This window comes from Apodemus sylvaticus, chromosome 4 (assembly GCF_947179515.1).
Source record: "Apodemus sylvaticus chromosome 4, mApoSyl1.1, whole genome shotgun sequence".
Lineage (NCBI taxonomy): Eukaryota > Metazoa > Chordata > Mammalia > Rodentia > Muridae > Apodemus > Apodemus sylvaticus.
The window spans coordinates 62,892,939-62,913,098 of NC_067475.1; the positions used below are offsets into that span (position 1 = coordinate 62,892,939).

Consider the following 20,160-nt stretch of genomic DNA (forward strand, 5'->3'; position numbering starts at 1 on the left):
TTGAACCAGGATCACAACTCAGTGAGCATATAGGTAAGGGTCAGACCTGGGGCCTGAGAAGGAGACAGGAAGCCTGCAGACGGATGTGGTAGGACCACTTGCCAGGTGACTGGCACCTGCCAGCATCTAAGGGCAAGCGTGGACAGACAGTGCCTTGGTGGACTCCTGCGTGGATTGCTGTGTCTGTAATCCTGTTCAGTCATATGACTGAGTGTGCTTGCTTCATGTGTGGGGACTGTGCACTTGCTTTGTATGGGAGTGAACTGGGTTTACATTGCATAAGGATGTAGAAAGTTACACATTCTTGTTCCTATTATTATTATTTATTAGTTATAAGTTGTCCATTTGTTTTTTGATAAGCAGGCTTAAAGGTCTAGAGGAAGCACCATAACAGTCAAAATTCAAAAAGGAGAAGATGGTTACTTTTCTCCGCCCACTTCCATGGTTGCCTGGCCTGGGTTCTGCATTTGTTCCTTCTAGTCTTTGACCTGTATTAAGTTCCAGTTTTGCATGGAATCACAGGTCTTACATGAGACATACATAAGTGAAACTTTTTTGCATAACATGCATAAAGGAAGTAACTTGAAGCCTGCTGCATCTCATTTTAATTATAGAGAGGAAATGCAGGAAATTAATGATGATAAAATGATCAATCACATTGTTTGGCAAATCTATTCTTTGTCCCAACTTCATAGTGTTGTTTTGGAATGTGGAAACTAGGTCTCTGGGTCCCAGCACCTGCTCCCTCACCAAGCACTCTACCACTGAGCCACAGTCAATGCCTCAAATCTATTATTTCTTTATATTACTTACTATTGTGTGTGTTGTGTGCTGTACATGGTGTCAGAGGATGGCTTTTTGGGCTTGGTTTTCTTGTGCCTTCTCATGGCTTTTCACAATTGAACACAGATCATCAGGGCTTGCTTAATAAATGCCTTTACCCAATTAGCCATCTTACCAGGCCCGTTCGAGTTTTATTTTCTCTATTAGACAGGAATGCTAAGTAACCAATTAGAATGTGACCCGTAGAAGCTAATGCAGTGGGTGAATGCTCTTGTGGACTTAGCCTGCTTGCAGTCTCACCTCTCACCCTGGCCAAGTGCCAGACAGTTAACGGGGCCATTATCACAAGAGGTCTTTGGAGAGGGGCTATTTTTGTGTTACTGAGATTGTATCCATGGAAAAACAGGAAAGTATTCCACTTCACTCTAGGTGGATGATGTCCCAACCTCCACCCTCCACCTTCACCCCCACCACACACACACACACACACACACACACACACACAGAGAGAGAGAGAGAGAGAGAGAGAGAGAGAGTACTTGCTTCTAATGTGTACAGCAAGAGCAATTGTTTGGTGTCTTGGCTGTTCTCTAGGTAGATTTTGCATAACATGGAATTACTTCAAATCCTTTGACTATGTTGTAGTCTGAATGTTTGTGTCCTCTTGGATTTTATCTGTTAGAACTTAAACTCGGCGGGGGGGGGGGGGGGGTGATGGCATTAGGATATAGAGCCTTTGAAAGGTAGTTGGCTGAATGGATTAGTGTTCTTACAAGAGAGTGGAAAGACCCAGCTAGTCTCTTCCATGTGGGAAGACACAGCTAGAAGGTACATCTACACAGATCAACCTCTCATTGGACGTCAAATCTTACTAGTGTTTTAATCTTACAGTGCGTAGTCTCTAGGCCTGTGTTTCTACAACATGACTCCATTTACTTTTTATTTCTTTATTGCTATCAACAGGCTAAGACATAGATCTTTTCAGAAATGAAAGTAAACATATTGATGTTTTATAAGTCATTTATCTATTTTTGCAATTCTGGGGATAAATTTAGGGTCTAGTGTGTACTAGGCAAGCACACAACCACTGAGCCACATCCCTGGCCAGTATCTTTGAGATGGAAAGATATGATGTCCAGAGGCCAATTCACAGGAATCACATAATGACATGTCTAACTGTCATGGCCACCGTCTGTCTCTATGGGCTGTGTCAGGGCTTCTCGGTTCCTCCTAGAGAGGACGATCCTGCAGGGGACTGGCCATTGCTTTCTCTCTTAGTGGATGGCGATTGGGCTTTGTGCACAGTGACTTTCTTTCTTGTGGTCCAACCTCTTCCTCCACGAGCCCTCTCAGGCTCCGTATGTCTCTTCTCCCATGCTGCTGCCTCTGCAAAAGTGCCACGTGTCACTTGGCTACCCTTTCTAGTTGCCATCCTCATCTTGTCCCCTGCAACACCATGAAGTGGCTTACATGTTCTGCAGTTACTTCTTAGCCTCAAACCCACTGCTGTTTCTGCTCTACTGGAATGCACTTAGAAAGCTCTGCACAGCAATCTACTTAGTTGATGCAAAGGCCTCCCCTAGTCCCTGCCTGCCAGCAGCCCTGAGCAGTGCTGACCAAGCCCTTCTCCCCTGAAACTTTCTACTTCCTTTGGCTCCCAAAGCCACTGTGGAATAGCTGCCTTCCTGCTCTCCTGACTTCTCAGGGTCCTTCTCTAGGTTTCATCCCCGCCCATATAATGGAGGCTCTACCTGGCCATCTTTAGACTCCATAACACTTCTGAATATTTATGTGTAATGGACCTAGTCTACACCTGCAGCCCAAGCTCGGGGACTTGCCAGGCAGTGAGAAACACTGGGCAGAGCCATAGAACAACTGGGATCTCATAGGCCTAGGTTCAAGTCTGTCTGAATCATTGTGGATTTTGACATTATTAAACACAGAAATAACAGAATTTTTGAAAGGGATAAATTACAAATGTTTTCCAAGTCTTTAAGAGTCTTTAAGGTGATGCACACTTATTTAAATATCTCCCAAATGTTTTTTGTTGTTGTTGTTGTTGGTTTGTTTTTGTGTGTTTGTTTTGGTTTTGGAGTCTTTCCTGTTTATTCCAGGGCACTCAAATTTCATCTCCAAAGTTAAATGTGTTATCTTCTTGCCCACCCTTGAATACACAATGGTGATTCTCACTGATATCCACTTTCCTACTGATCTATCAAACATGGTTTCTGATTTCCTCCAACCTCCTGTCCCTGATCATCCCCGCTGCATTGAAGCATCCAGAGCACTAACCTCTACAGATACCATCTCCACAACAACTCTTTAGTTACAGCCCCTTTCTTTCCACCCCTGCCCTCTCATCAACTCTGTCCTGAGCTAGAAGTTACCTGATGTCTCTTTCCAACTTCCACCATTCTCCGAACAGCCATCACTTGCCTTCCCTAAGATCTTTCCAGCACTCTGAGTGGATTTCCTAGTGCCCAATTAACTCCAAGCTGACGGCCATGAGAGTCACGCCCTTGATGCTCCTAGCCAGTCTCAGGCGCCTATCTGTCTTGCACCTCTTTCCCACCAGTGAACCGCTTCCTGTTTCTGACAGCTCTTTTCATTTTTTTCTCAGGTCATCTTGTCATAAAGTTTCTTCCATCTAAAAGGCTCTGTCTCCACTTGGCCTGTAATCTTCCCAATCCCCCAAAGTCCAATGCTGGTGCCATCTGTGCTAGTTAGTGTTTGCCACCTTGACACAAACCTGGACATACCTGGGAAGAGAGACTCACAACCCAGGAGATGTCTCCATCAGATTGGCCTGTAGGGATATCTGTTGGGATTTGATTGCTAATCCATGTAAAAGGCCAGCTCACTATGGGCGGTACCATCCCTACCCAGCTGGACCTGGGCTATGTAAGAAAGCAACAGAACATGAGCCAGGGACAAAGCCATTAAGCTGCATTTCTCCACAGTCTCTGCTTCAGCTCCTACTTTCTGATTCCTACATTTAGAGCCCACACTGGCTTCCCTCGATGACGCACGGTGTGCTATAAATTCTATTAAGCCCTCTCCATTTCTACCCAAGTTGATATTGGTTATAGGTTTGTCATGAAACATAGGAAAACAGAGATAGCATCCGTTCTACAAGCCTCACCTGTGTGTGCCTCCAAGCCACGAGCTCTCGGCTCTCTTCAGATCCCTCCTGGGGGCTTTCATTTGTATCTTTCTCATAGAGATGATTGCCATTCTGACTGGCTAGCCTAATAAGGCTCAAGGACAGAGATGATTGTAAATTTATCTTTATGTCTTAATCTCTCAAGTATCAGGAAGACTGCAAGTGGCTGAATAAATATTTATTGACTGGGCAAATAAAGCAGGGAAGAATGAGGTGCTAGTTTCCACATAGAGACCTTCTAATGTGCACTTACCTCACTGGGAAGTGATGAAAAGTATTGAAGATGCAAGGCCGAGCTGCCACACTGCAAAAACAGCATAGCGTGCGTGCCCTGGCGGGAATGATGAAAGGTGGTCCCAAACGCTACTTAAAAAATGTTTATTTGTATCTCTCTCTCTCTCTCTCTCTCTCTGTGTGTGTGTGTGTGTGTGTGTGTGTGTATGCACACGCACATGTGAAGAGCAATGTCAGGAACCATTCTCAACCTTACTCCACTCTCTCTCTCTCTCTCTCTCTCTCTCTCTCTCTCTCTCTCTTTCTCTCTCTCTCTCCCTCACTCCCTCCCTTCCTTCCTTTCTTTCTCTTTTTTGTAATTTTTTGGGAAAATAAAAAAGTATAATTATATTATTTTCTCCCTTTTTTTCATCCTTCCATCCGCTCCTAGATCCCTGCCCTCTTCTCAAACTGATGGCTTCTTTTCCTTTGTCATTGTTACATGAATGTATATGTGCATAAATATATAAATACAGCCTGCTCAGTTCGTTTGGTGTTAGGTGCATGTATATGACTTTATGGCTGACTACTTGGTGTTGGGTAAACAATTCGGGGATCGATCATGGGGACGAATATTTCTCCAGCTCTCAACAATCCTTCGTTGCCTGTTCTTGGTCAGTGAGGCGCCCAGTGAGTGCTCCTTCTTCCATGTGAGTATGTCTTCCATGTGGTACTTTTCCTGGTATTTTTTCTGCACTGGTATTGTTGGGGTATGGGTGAGGCTTCTCTGTCATTTCTAGAAGACACATTGCCACAGCAGGGTTCCTGGTCCCCTTGCACTGACTGTCTTTCTGCCCCTCTTCTATGATGTTCCCTGAGCCTTAGCTGCAGGAGTTGTGTTGTGAATGTATCAGCTGGAGCTGGTCTCCCGTGATGAGTTGTTCTTTGCATTTTGACTGGTTGTGTCTTTTCTGTAATATTCTCCCTTGTTGCAAAGAAAAGCTTATTCAATGAGTCGAAAGAATTACACTTACCTGTGGGTATAAGGATAAATATTTAGAATGTAGTTAGGGATTATGCTAGCTTAGTAAAGTGTCTCAAAGATCCATGACCTCACTAGCCCTGGGCGGGTGGCCAGGTTTCTAATACTAAGCATGATTTCTTTCCTGTTGGGTGGGCCTTAATTAGAGGGCTGTTGGTTACCACCAAGATATGAGGGCCAGTAATGCTCTTGGGATATCTTGCCAAATTGGTCATAGCTGGGTGTGCCACCCTATATTTAGAAATAGGATCTACCACTTGTACCTTGGACTCAGCTCACTATTTCAGATCGGTGAGCCTGTCTTCAAGCCCCGGGATGCCTCCTGCCTCTGCCTCCTCAGCACTTGGAGAGCGGGTGCACCGCTGTGCCCAGCTTTTCCCTGGGTATTGGGGATCAAGCTCAGGTCCTTATGCTTGCTCAATGGGCACTTTGCTGATTGTAACATCTCCTCATTTCTAAAAAAAAAAAAAAAAAAAAAAAAAAAAAAATTCTCATGGTGAGATATAGTAAGAAAGGGCTAATAAAACATAAATGTATAATTTGATGAATAAGCAGAAAATAAAACCTGTGTAATCACTACATGATTCAAGAAACAGCATCATCAGGTCCCTAGAAGTGCCTACCCATTCTGCCTGTGCATTATCAGGATATAATCCCTCCCCACAAATACCTTCCTGATTCCCATGATAGCCACTCCCTGACCTATTTTTAAAGACGATTTTAATCTTTATGCATCAACTAAATGATACAATGTGGTTTTGCCTGCTTTTAAATTTTTAATTTTTTTATCTTATATGCATTGGTGATTTTTGCCTTTACATATGTCTATGGGAGGGCATTGGGATCCCTAGGACTGGAGTTACAGATAGCTGTGAGCTGTGGGTGCTGAGAATTGAACCTGGGTCCTCTGGAAGAGTAATCAGTACTCTTAACTTCTGAGCCATCTCCCCAGCTCCCTATATTTTAACTCTAAATATTTTAACTTTTAAACAGACTATTTCTGTAGATAGCCAAAGAGATTCAAAGGTATTCTATGAATGATCAGGCATAATTCTACATGTTACTACAAATAGTTATAATTTTTAATTTCTTTATGAAATTGCATCTTACGGTACACTACTGTAGTTTATGTGTTCTGCTGGTGGTGGGCGTGCCCCTTGTTTGGGGACAATGGTGAATGGCACTGTCGTAGGTATTTCTTCGTGTGCGGCCTGGTGCACAGCACCCGCATTTCACAGTTCACAAGGTTACCTTGCTGAAAATGTTTTTTGTAGTCATTTTCTGGTAAGTAATAATTTAATTTTTTCTAATGTAGTCTAATTTCTATTTATAGATATTCAGTACAAAAAAAAGTGTGATGTAAATATATAACATTGAGATTTATGAATACTTAAATGTATTTTTAAATTATTACTGGAAATGTGTGTGGTTGGGTATTGATTAGTTTCTTGGCCAGTTTTGGTTGAGCGAATTCAGATGCGGTTTTTAAGTTTTTAGTTGGTTTTATCAATTAATCACTTTACCCTCTCGTGGGGGAGGGAAGCCTCCTTCCTGCCTCTTTCTGTTTTCTCTTCCCTTGCTCCCCACAGGAGTCTCCTGAACCTTTGCCCTTGTTCTGGCTCTCTGGAGCCTGCTCTAAAGGATTCTATCCTGTCAACTGCTTCATGCTGCCCATAGCTTTCGATGGACCTTCTGGTGTCCTTGAAGCTCGTCTTGCCCTTCAAGGGTTCCTGGACCCTCAGAGAAGATCTTGTCCATCTCTGTGACATCTTCACCTCTGGCCTCTGCTCGTTCAGAAACACAAAGCAAGCCCTCTTTCAGTATTAATCGTAACGAACACTCTTGTAGTTTCTGAAAAAAAAATGCTGAATTTAAAACATCTCTATAGGGCTGGAGAGATGGCTCAGTGGTTAAGAGCACTGACTACTCTTTCAAAGGTCCTGAGTTCAAATCCAGCAACCACATGGTGGCTCACAACCATCTGTAATGAGATCTGACGCCCTCTTCTCGGGTGTCTGAAGATAACTACAGTGTATCTACATATAATAAATAAATCTTTGGGCTGGAGCTAGAAGGGCCAGAATGAGAAGAAAAAGTGTCTGAAGACAACTACAGTGTACTTACATATAAATAAATAAATCTTTAAACAAAACAAAACAAAAAACATCTTTATAGAAAAGTTACCTTTTAATCACGTTTCTCCTTTAGACCTAATTTTCTGCAGTTTCAATTAGAAAACATCCTAGCTGAAAACCCTGGGTAAGAAAAAAAAATAGAACTCTGAGCCCAGAACCTGGACTTCATAAACATCTGTTTGAGAGTTTCAAATAAAGTGGAAGAGCCTTTCTAAGAAATGAAACAAAGCAAAACAAAGCAAAAGCAAAGAGAAAAGCAAAACCTTAACAGCAGAGACAGGAAGTGTCGCTGCTGGTTCTGGTGCTAATTTTATCTAGTCTTGCACCAGACATGGCTGGGGGCTACAAATATCTGTAACCAGCCAGCAAGAATCAGGAGCAAAGCTGTGGACTTTACATCTCTTGACTGCCCTTCTGTGGGAGAGACTGTGGAATCTGGGATTTGAGCAGGTTTATTCTGTTTTGCTGTAAAATACTGCAAAAGTAAAAATATCAGATATGGTTTTTAAGATGAGTTGCTGCTTCATAGGCGTGGCCTTAATACTTGGTTCAGGCTAAACATTTTCAAAAGGAGACCAGGGCTGGGCAAGCTTAGTTATCAGAGGAACGATGACCTCACTGAGCCATTCCATTGCCATCCAGCCTGAGGAAGGTGGTAAAGATTCAAAGTGATTACAGCAAATAACCTTCGGTCTCATTTACCAGGATGGTAATACAGAGACCTACACGATGCGGTACCCTGGGAATTAGAGCACTTACCTATTTTTATTTCCTTTCTTCCTACTTACAAGCTAAGTTCAGCATTGGCCAGAGGGAAGTAAAAATTCAAGAAGGGCCTCTGTACAGAGCCGAAGGTTACCCTGTCAGCATCGGTTGCAACGTAAGTGGTCATCAGGGTCCTTCCACACAGGATTTCCAGTGGTCTGTTTACCTGCCAAGTGACCCGACCAAGGAAATCCAGATCATCAGTACCAAGGATGCTGGCTTCTCCTATGCAATGTATTCCCAGAGGGTGCAGAGCAAGGAGATCTATGTAGAGAGGCTTCAGGGTGACTCGGTCCTGCTGCGTTTCTCAAAACTCCAGATGAAGGACACTGGCGAGTATGAGTGCCACACACCCAACACGGATGGGAAGTACCTTGGAAGTTACAGTGCGAAGACAAACCTAACTGGTAAGCTCTTGTTACCTAGCCCTTGACAAGCCTGTATCTACCATCAAAGTGCCCTGCCAAGGGAGAGACTTTCCACTAGTCTGTTTGCTCTGGGTAAAGAGCCTACTTAACCACTCCAAGTATTTTGGAGATGTGTCACAAGTAGGTGTCTCATGTTTTTCCCAGTGACATATGTCACACAACTTGTGGAGCCAGTACGAGGCCTTCCCAAGCCCCCTGCTCACAAATTGGTTGTAGCAAAGCATTAGCTAGATCTTAGCGTGCCCCTTCACCCCCATCTCATCTTGAAGCTCAGTAGGAGAGCCAGCACCAGTATCATGAGTGATGTCATTAACTGTAATGCTTATTTTCCAACCTCCATTTCCTAGCACATTTATCAAGAGGGAGAGGATCAAATTCTTGCAACTGTGGTTTGCCTGCAATATCTAGTCTCCTTTTGTAGTCTAGCAAACTCCTACATGAACTCCAGGATGCAGATTCAACACTTCCTCCTTTGCAGAACCCTTTAGATTGCCTCAGCCTATATCCCCAACTTGATTCTTCTTAATGCCCTGTTCATACTGTGATACCAGCAATCACCCAGCTCCCTCATAATCAGCTACTTATACGCCCATCTCCCACCACCTCTGAGCGTCCTGGGAACTCTCAGCTCTTGCACAGTGTCTATAATATTCATTGACTTGGCCTCGGTGCTGCTCTTATATGAGCTCCAAATGTGTGGTTTACATTTCAGGAAGAAGAGAATAGTAGGGTCTTCAGACAGCTTTAGAAACCTTGGGAAAGCTTGCATTTGGCTGAATAAGAAATTGCATTACTTTAGATCTCCATAATAGAAAAAGCAGATTAGGGTTTAGGGAGGGAAAAAAAAAAAAACCAATCCACTCATGTCCATATAGTAAGACAGAGTGGCTGAGAGCCAGAATCTGAGTCCAGGAACGCCAAGTTCCTCCTACTGATGGCTGAGTAGCTAACCTGGCTCCAGCCTGGGCTGATGAAGCAGGATCCTGCATCACTGAGCCATCACTCTGCAAAGTTCCTGTGCTCTTTCAGCAAAAGGGAAAGCCCATGCGTATGGCTGGGAGTACTCAAGAGATGTGCCTTGCAGCTGAGGGTTAGGTGCCATCTTCCCTCGGGAAGGTCTAATGAGACACACATGAACCAGTAAGGAAACCACTGTTGCCTTGTTTCCAGTGGTCCCCGACACCCTGTCTGCCACCATGCCCTCCCAGACTCTCAGCAAGAAGGAAGGTGAGCCGTTAGAACTCACCTGCCAGGCAACCAAAGCCACAGCTCAACATACCCACCTGTCTCTCACCTGGTACCTGATGCAGGAAGGAGGAGGGAGCCAAGCCACTGAGATCATTTCTCTCTCCAAGGATTTTATATTGGCCCCTGGGCCCTCCTATGCAGACAGGTTTGTGGCCGGTGATATACGGCTGGACAAGCTTGGAGCCTCTTTCTTCAAGCTATCCATAGGCAAGCTCCAGCCCTCAGATCAAGGCCGGGTGTTCTGTGAGGCCACAGAGTGGATTCAGGATCCAGATGAAACGTGGACTTTGATCACAAGAAAGCAGACAGATCAAACAGCTCTGAGGATCCAGCCGGCAGGTAATTATCTTCTCAGGAAACCTGTGAATTCATTCTCAGTGAGTTGGGATATCTTTTTTTTTTTAAGACCTTCTGTTGACTTTTTCTAAAGGGTAGATAAAAAGTTTAAGTTAATTTTTGCTTTTGTCATCTGGAAAGCATAACTAAGAAGATGTTCCAGAATGTTCCATTAGGGCTCTGTTCGTGGGAGAGTTTATATGGGACAAGAAATGTGAAGCAGATAGATTGACGCTGTGAGGCAGCTGTGGAAATCGCTTCATAACCATGGTTGCCAGGCACTTTGTAAGCATGTTGCCTCCATTATTTAATTGTAATCCAAATAATCACCTACAATGTAGCCAGCTCTCTGTTTTAAAAACAAGAGACCACAGTTACAGACACAGTGAGTACATCCCAACACCTACCGGGACAGAAAGTGTCGGGACAGAAAGTGTTTGCTTCTAAAGTCAAATCTGCCTCTCTCCAAAGCCCACCAACCACAGGCAGCTGGGCCTCAAAGCACCTCCAGTTTCTAGTATGAAGCCTCGCCCCTGTCGGCAGCAGGATGTCCTCCCACCAGGCCCCATCTCTATATTGAAATGGTGTCACCTTGCATGATCCATTGCCATTTGTGTCAAAAGTAGACAGAAAGGCCTGGTCATATTTGGTCTTTTTATGTGCGTTGGTTTAATAAGAGGACCAGCTGAGACCGTGAGTATCCACTGTGGAAAGCAATACTCCAGTGGTGGGTCACCGACTTTATATGGTACTCGGCTCCAGTGCATCTCGGGGCCTTCAAGGGTCCAAATTGTGCTCCGTGGGTTCCACAAGGCCCTACCACATGTGCTCCGAAGTTAGGAAATTCTACCGGCTGTTCGACAAGCGAACACGGTAAGGTGTAAAGGCTGGAAGACGCAAATACCTAGCACACAGCGAGGCCCAGGCTTAATCCCCAGTGCAAAACCAAAAGTCCTAATCTGTAGCAGTTCAGCACAGCATGAAATAGTTCCCTCTTTCATTTGGGACACAGGCCTAAGGAGATTTTAACACATCTCTGTGCAAAGTTTTCCCTTACTGGGAACTGCTTTCAGAAAACCACGGACACTGTCTTTCCTGGGTGACTTGGCCTACTCAGGGACTTTGTCATTTTCTTCCACTGCGGGGCTATTTTGGAGTAGGGAACTCTGGTGCCGCAGAACTGAAAGGTGACATGCAATGCAACCATGGGTCCTTATCACGGATCCCATCTGTCTTGTGCCAAAAGGGGCAAGTACGGCAGGCTTTCTAAACATCTGCTTTGCTTCTGTTCCCTAGCAGGAGATTTTGACGTGAGCATCACAGCCAGTGGCTCACCTGAGGAAGGAAATCCCTTGGAACTGGTTTGCCTGGTTGTTGGCAGAGACGGTGACCCACAGCTTCAGGGTACTTGGTTCCTCGATGGGGAGGAGATTGCCCAGATTGATGCTGGTGGGGTCCTGGACCTGAAGAGACCCTACAGAGTCAGAGCAAGCCAAGGACAGCTGCAAGTTTCAAAGCTAAGTGCCCAGACTTTCTCTCTCAAGATCTTCTCCGTGGGTTCAGAGGATGCAGGCGCCTACAGTTGTGAAGTGGCAGAGGTGGTGAGGACTCAGACGGGCTCCTGGTGGGTACTTCAGAGAAAGCAGTCACCGGGCTACCGGGTGCAGCCGAGGGAGCCAGCAGGTACGTGACAACATGACATAGGTGCATCCACAGATGGTGCAGTCTTCAGACACCCCCGGTGGGGCAGTGCAGGAACATCGGTGAGGGGGAGTGGGGCTTCCTTTAGTGTCTGGCGCCAGTCAGACCCTATTGGAGGGGAAGTAAATCATGAAGGACAGGAGAGGACCCAGGCGCCAAGACGTTTGGAATCCAACTCCTGGGCCATGGAGTATGGATGGCCACTTCTCTCCATTTCAATTCTCTCTCTTCTATAAAATGATAGATGCAGGTGGCTCCAAAGTCCTGTCTTGCCATCTTACATAGTTTGAGTCTGTTTTTTGCTTGTTTGCTTTTTAGTTTTAATTTTTATATGCTGTTTCCATTTAATGAAGTCCTCTGACTTTGTGTGTTTCACACTTCAATGTAGATAAGCATATGCTTATAAGTGCATTAACATGCTGTGTGTGTGTGTGTGTATGTGTGTGTGTGTGTGTGTGAATGCACGTGTGTATGGGGGGCAGAAGTGTAGAGTCCTTTTTCCTGGGGAACACACACACACACACACACACACATACACACACATGCGCGCGCGCCCACGCGCAGCCAAGTAAGCTGACCTTGAGTTGAGGATGGGCAGCCATGTTTTTAGTTGCCTTCTGCTAATCTTGTTCTGTTAACTCGCAGTGGGTCATAATTCTGACTCCTAGTGAGGAATGAGGAGACAAAGGAAACAGACTCTATTCTCTGCGCTTGCTGGGGTGTGGTGAGCTGTCTGCTCAACTGGTTCTGAGCATCCCTAACAGTGCAAGCCACCGCTGCGGCTTGTGTATAATTGCCCTTCAAAGGCTCAGAGTTTGATCCTCAGTGTGGTGATGAGGATGAAATTAGACCATGGGAGCTCCACCCTCGTGAATGTATTAATGCCATCTTGGGAGACGGGACTGTGTGAATGAGAACACCCCCGTATGCTTTCTCTCTTGCTGCCCTCTCTTCCTCACCATGTCCTGCTGTAGTTAGAGTGTCCTACCATGCCAGTACCACAAAACTTACATCCTTAAGCCCATGAACCCCTTTATACATTACCCAGACTCACACATCTTGTTCTTGCAACACAAAACAGCCCCAAGGTCGGCCACTGGGTTCATCATTACTTTGTGAAAGTTGAGTGACTTTAAATATGTTTGAATCCTCAGTGCTTTGTTTATAGCATAAAAACAGATGCACCCACAACTAATATTAGAATCCTCTGGGCTGAGTGGTAAAGTCAAACTCTAGGAAGAAAATTTGCCCAAAAGCAAAAAAAAAAAAAGAGAGAGAGAGAGAGAGAGAGAGAGAGAGAGAAGAAATTTTAATTAAAAATAAACTGAGCGAAATGAAAGCTATTCTTGCTACACTTGCTCATTAGGGTATCTCCAGAGATAGATAAATGCCCCTTCTGGGCTCCGCTTCCCTCTCCCCATTGGCTGGGGAGGAAGAAGGCAGAGCTCATGGTGGTGGCAGGCCAGGAAGTGTGTTGCTGTTAGTTTCCACGCTAAACATTTGGTCTAAGTTTCTAGGATTCAGGAAAAACAATGTGGGCGGTTTACATATTTGCACAGAGCTCGCTAACTCTCTGAACTCCAAGGGGGAAAATATCTACAAACCTCTTTAAACCTGGCGTGTGAGAATTTGTCCCCAGGAGCTCCAAAGGGTACTTCATGGCATCAGTCGGGCTCTGGTCCTGCAGAGAGAGTTATCTTTCAATGCTAAAGAGAATTATTTTCTCATAAGCTGGCATCCAAACTGAGGCTAACATGTAGCAATTGGAAAGCTTATTAGCATACTTATTGGGGGCCTTGTCTAACATTCTGTTTTGAAAGTCCAACTGCTATTTGAAACATGAGCAGACTTTATCATCCTATGAATATTTTAAACAGGAGGGAACAGCCACTGCCGCTGTGCCTTGCTATGCTTCTTACTACGAAGCTAGTGACCACAAGGCGTTTTTGAAGTGATGCTAGTTGAAACTGATCGTGATGATAATGTTAAAGAGGTGAGATTGTGGCTCGTTATTTCCCTTCTCATTTTTAAACTTCTGTCATGAGTCATTTTTATATCAAAAACAAACGACAAGCAAACAAACATACCACAATCACTGCCTTTCTCACCCACAATGCAGAAGCAAGCTTGGTAACTTGCTCAGCCCGTTTATGAAGATTAGTCTTCCTTCTGCCTTTGTAGCTGGTGTGTGCATGCCCGAGGCAGTGGATGGGATCTCTCTCTCTCTCTCTCTCTCTCTCTCTCTCTCTCTCTCTCTCTCTCTTTCTGTAGGGAAGAGCAATTTGCAGATTCGTTTAGATTCCCTTTAGGTTGCTAATGCCAGTCTGTTTTATTTTTCTCTTTTGCTTTGAAGTACCTCTGCTGTTGCTAGTGCTTCTTATTAAACACTAATGGTAATGGCTAACCCTTTTCAGTACTCTCTGTAGCCCAAGGCCTCAGCCCTTAGTGTGGCCTTTGTTTAGTCCTCTCCACAAAGCAAAAGCAAAAAAAAAAAAAAAAAAAAAAAAATTGTGGCTGCTATTATTACCCTCTTTTTTTCCTGGAAAGAAACACAAAGGCTTGGAGAGGTCAAGTGTGCTGCCCGGAGTGAGTCTGCCTCCAGGTCATGGTGGGTGTTGTTCTTACACTTAGCGCTGGGATGCCCAGGACACAGGAGCTCCTGACCACCTGCATGGGCCACAGGGAAGCCAGAACAGGACCTCGTACAACAAGCATTTGTTGAATGAATGTTTTCATTTCTCTATGTCTTGAATTTCCCATCTGGGAGCTGGCCTTGCCATTTATAGCTGTTTAGCATATAGTTATATTATAGCACTTAAACATGAGAAAACTGTCACTTGCCAGTGATAGAGGATAGCTATGTACTTGTATATTATATGTGTATATAATTATAAAAATTTCCCAGAGTAGTGATTTTTATGGTGATATTGCAGAGATCTAATTAATAATTTTCTTTCTGTTCAGAACATACACTAAACTAATTAGGACTGGCAGGCACATGCAAGCAGATATACAAAGAGCATATTGAAAAGACTGACAACCTTTATTCTAAAAAACCAACACCCTAAAATTTAAATTATCAGGGCGTCATTACTTTCAGGTTCATTTACTCTCCCTAATGAATTTGCCCAACTAGACCCTCCTCAGAATGGACCAGCTGAACAAAACCATAAGAAAAAGAAGGATATATTATAAATCATGTATGTGTTCATGGGCTCTCCTGGTCACCTGCCTGCTGTCTTGTTTCTACTATGTAATAATTACCTTAGGGAAGTTTTATGTTATTTATATACAAACACAGACACACACACACACACATACACACACACACACTTACATACTATCCACCCATCCATCTGTCCTTTTATCTTTATATCCTTCCATCCATTCCTCCCTCCCTTCATCCATCCATCCATCCATCCATCCATCCATCCATCCATCCATCCATCCATCTATTCATCCATTCATCCATCCATGATGTGTTTGGAAGATCTTTGTTCTGGGTGTGGTACAGAAGAAATCAACCAACTCTGATCAAACAAGTAAAGTACTTTATCATTAAGATTCATCATCATATTTTCAAAATGTTTTTTATTTATTATTTATTTATTATTATTGAAGCACTTTTCTTCCATAACCCGTAATCTGCAGCAAGAAGTGTGGCCGTGTCTGCTGAGCAGGATGCTGTGTGGGAAGGAGAGCCGCTTACCCTTCTCTGCAAGGCAGCTGGGGATGCAAGCGCTCTGTCTGTGAGTTGGTGGCTCACCCCACAGAACCAGACCACACCCGTGTTTGTGGCTGGCATGGGGCAAGATGGTACTGTACAACTGGGAGTCTCTTCTCCGGGCCCTGCGTACCGTGGTAACAAGAGGTTGGAGAAAGTGGACTGGGCCACCTTTAGGCTGGAGATTGCCTCTGCCATGATCACAGACCATGGTACCTATGAATGCAGAGTGTCAGAGAGAGCCCAGAACCAGGCCAAAGATTTGCAGTCAACCCAGAAGATTTCAATCACTGTTAAATCTCTGAGTAAGTCACTGGGAAAAGTCCTTTTCTTAATGTGTACCAGTCACCTTATTCTACACTGCTGTTTGAGTGGTGTCATCCAGAACCCACCCCTGCCAGAGGCGCACATACCCTGAGTGCCCTGGGTATGTGTGCTGTGAGTGCCAGCGGCATGTGTACCCTGAGTGCCAACACTAAGTGTACTCTGAGTCATGCAGAGCAGAATTTGCAAATCAGTCTTGACAGCAGCCTCTCGAGTTTATTCATCTCTATAAAGATCATTCTAGAGTGCAACTTGACAATTGTTCAAAGTTGAAAACAAACCCCTATGATTTATAGTTGACTTACAGGTGAGTGGGGGCCAGCCCGCCCCATTCCAGCAGCAACCCAGGCATCATGGAGTCTTCTCTACCATGGGCAGGAGAGTGACACGGAGCCCAGGGGGGTGGGGAGAGGAAGGAGGCCAGACCCTGGCTGCGCGTGGTGTCCCTGCTCAGTGCAGCTGTCTAAGTGGCACACTGGAGAAACACTGCCCGTTTGTTGTGGCTGCTGAGAACAGTCATAGGGGAGGGGGGAGACTTGGAGAACTGAGGATGAAATTCAGGACAGACTGTACTGCGGACCAACCTCTACCCCCAAATTCATGACACTCCAGGAACACAAGTGTGTGGCCCTGTGTAAAGGGTGGCATTGAGAAAACTTGGAAGGCCCCGTGCTTGGGCTCTGTAAACAGGAAGCACAGTGTCTCGCTTTCTCGCCCACAGAGTCAAGTTTACAAGTTAATCTGATGAGCCGTCAGCCACAAGTGGCATTAGCCCATACCTTCGACCTGTCCTGCATAGTGAGGGCCAACTACTCGGATCTCCAGCTCCCATTCTCCATAATGTGGCAGTTCCAGCCAGCTGGCTCTGGGGCCTTTCATCAGCTTATTCGAGTCACTCACAATGGCACAGTTGAATGGGGGGACGTTCTCTCCCAGCTCCACAGGAAGACCAAGGTGTCACAGTCTTTCTTTCGTTCTCAACTCCAAATCCATGATGCTGCTATGGAGGAGACAGGGGTGTATCGGTGTAAAGTGGAGGTTTATGACAGAGATTCTGTGTGCACAAGTGGCCCAGCCAGGGTATCTGCCACCTCTAACCTAGTAATGATTACTGTCACTTTTCCAGGTAAGTGATACTTGACATTGATCCCTGTTTAAAAAGAAAAGAGAGAATCTTTTTTGCCAGGTGTGATGGTGCATACTTATAATACCAATATTCAGAAGGCCAAGATAGGAGAATGGAGAATTTGAGGTCAGCCTAGGCTGAAATAGTAAACCTCGGTCTCAAATAACTATAGAGCTCCTCCCACTTTGTGTAAACTATAGAAATAGAGGTAAAGTATCCATTCATTGTGTTTGTCCTAGTAAAGTGAGCATGGTGTAATGGCGTTAACATGAAGTTAGTGTTCGTGGAATGGCCACATTGGTTGCTAAAACAATGAAATACTTCCTTAGCAGCTAATAACCACTGCTCTTTGACCTTTCCACACCTGCCAGGACTTCCCATTGCCAGAAAGCACATGGTATTGTGTGGCATAGCCGAACCTCAAGAACCTTCTGGGGGAGTGGGGGACAATATTTTAGGTCAGTCACTGCTGGTGCCCCAGCCTCTATTTTTTATTTGGAAGTGATGAGGATCATGTAAATCCCATTAGAATACTGTTTTAGTTAGGGTTTTATTGCTGTGAAGAGACAACATGACCGTGGCAATTCTTATAAAGGAAAACATTTAAATTGGGGCTGTCTTATAGTTTCACAGGTTCAGTCCATTATCACCATGGCGGGAAGCATGGTGGCCAGCATGGCGGCCTGCAGGCAGATGTAGTGCTGGAGAAGGAGCTGACAGTTCTACATCTTGATCCACAGGCAGCAGAAAGAGACTGTGTGCCACTGTGGATAGCTTGAGCAACAGGAAACCTCCCAGCCCTCCTCCTCGGTGACATACTTCCTCCAACAAGGCCACACCTCCTAATAGTGCCACTCCCTATGGCCAAGTATTCAACCACATGAGTTTATAGGGGCCATAACCATTCAAACCATCACAAAGAAACTTAGCGACCTCTTTTTAACATATTAATATATAAGAGAGAAGTTGTGGTTCCAGTTCAATTCAGTCTTCATAACAGAACACAGAGGCTAAGAGTGAAGCCCTGCCTCACTGAAGTTCTGCCATGCCTTACGCTTCCTCTCTCCTGACTTGCCGTGAGGGGCTTTGAGATCGCTCAGATGTGATGAGCTCTGGGTTTGGACGAGTCACTTAATCTATCCCTACTGCAGTCACCACCTCCATAAATCTCTGACTTGCCATTGAACTGGGCTGTGGCTATTGTGCACCCAAGGCAGACACTCCGGCATGGCAGCCACCTCCTGCTCTGTGCTGCTGAGCAGTGGTTTTGTTAATAGTCATGGTCTTGCTCATGCATTCAGGCCTTAATTTACTTGTCCTTCCCGTGATGCCTATGACTGGTTCCACCAGCCTTCCTCTTCTGTGCTCTCGGTTCCTTGGCATGAGGTTTCCTTCCTAACACCAAGGATCCCTTCTCATTCTCTTGTACAGAATTCTCTTCCTCCTCTGAGTCACCATATTAAATCTTTTATTTGTTTTTGTTTTGATGGTATCTCATTCTGTAGTGCAGGCTAGCCTGAAATTCTCAGTCCTCCTGCCCCAACCTGCTAAGTGCTCCGGTTACAGGTACATGCTACAAAACTTGGCCTTTCCTTCTTTTCTTTCTACACTCATACTATTGTCAGACTTATCAGGTGGCCTTGAACTTCTGATTCTCCTCCATGGTAGTCAAGCATTCGTCCCATTAAGCCCAGCTTCTTTTTTAAACAACAACTGTTCATTTAGATTCAAGCTTAGGTATATCCTCTGAGTCTCTGTGCTTTTCTAGGGTAAAAAAAAAAAAAAAATCTTCCTGTGGATACAATCCACCTATTGACAACCTCCATGCTCATCCTCCAGAATGGTTTGTCTTCTGGTCTTGGGATTCATATCTAACTGCTTCCAAGGCATGCCTATATTCAGTGTCATAGCATAGGTTGTTATCATTGTCCATAGATGTCCCTTCCTATTGTTCACGATGTGGTGGTCCTCCCCACATCCCAGCACCTCAGATTAGAAACTGTGTCCTCCGCATGTCTAAACTCCCATGGGAGGCATGAAAAATCTTTTATAATCCTCTGCACTTGTCTCTTCAGCACCTCCTACTTTCCATCCTAGATCTGACTTCCAAGCACACTCAACTGCCTGGATTCGAAATTAATAATCCCCATTTCCTTTTATGAGGAATTCCTTTGCTCTCTATTCATCTGAATGCCTGCTGTTGATCTTCAAGGCTCAGTTCAGAGTTGCCTCCTCCAGGAAGTCTCCCTTCGCTCCTGTCCTTGGGTTAGATAAATCTGCTGGGTGATCCTGATATTTGTTGCATTACTGCATATCACTGTCCTGTATTGGCGGCCATTTCCAAGAAGTCTTTTGTTCCTGTCCTATAACCTCCTCTAAACCATAATTCACTGACAGGAGCTATTCACAAAATACCTAGAATAGTCTGGTATGTGATATATAATGTGATTAATAAATGTTTGTTGAAGGGGGAATTCAGGGAATACTGGCAACATCAAGGAAAGTAAAGTGATCAACAAGAAATGGCAAAGAGGTTTGTGACAAATATTGTGCATCTTAGGACAAAGGAAAAGCCACTAGTGTTAAAAGATAACAGACCCCATGTCCTCATGATAGTCTCAAAAGGAGTGGCAGCAAAAAGAAAGAATTTTAATAGCCGTGATTAACTTCCTCTTGTTTACTCATTTTGGAAGGCAGCCCTAACCGGACTTTGACAAACCGGGGATCCAGAGCAGTTCAGATATAAACACACAGAGACAGAGCACACATAATGCCATTTTCCCTTAAACGATGCAAATGTGCTGTGGAAGAGATCCCTCTGCTCAAAGGCAACAGGATTATCACGTGGGGGAAGAGCTGGGCTTTTTTCCCCATGACTGCCCCCATCCATGACTGCCCCCACCCCAGAACAGTAAGGGCCAAAAGAGAACCAGCAGATGGATGTTATGAAGAGAGAAATATCAACTTGCAATCACACAGACTTCCCACGGGCATGTCTGGCCTTTTGACATTGTAACACTACACTGTCATCTACAGTTCACACACAACCAAAACACCAAAAGCAAAACAAAATTTCAGTGTTTTAAGTGCATTTACAATTTTGTGTTGGGTCCCATCCACAGCTCCTCTTAGCCACATACTGCCCGTGAGATGAACAGAGCCCAGGAATGGA

At 44.7% G+C, this 20,160-nt stretch overlaps 1 protein-coding gene across 2 annotated transcripts in view; it reads left to right on the forward strand.

Annotated features, from left to right (window-relative positions):
• Positions 1-20,160, forward strand: part of Cd101 (CD101 molecule) — a 39,828-nt gene that overhangs the window by 1,424 nt on the left and 18,244 nt on the right. The window contains exons 2-6 of one of the 2 annotated variants that reach the window (XM_052179635.1): positions 8,128-8,508; positions 9,700-10,116; positions 11,410-11,796; positions 15,466-15,843; positions 16,584-16,988. In XM_052179635.1, the coding sequence (XP_052035595.1) occupies positions 8,128-8,508; positions 9,700-10,116; positions 11,410-11,796; positions 15,466-15,843; positions 16,584-16,988 (1,968 nt within the window). The remainder of the gene's footprint in view (positions 1-8,127; positions 8,509-9,699; positions 10,117-11,409; positions 11,797-15,465; positions 15,844-16,583; positions 16,989-20,160) is intronic. The other variant, XM_052179636.1, reaches the window with a different exon arrangement.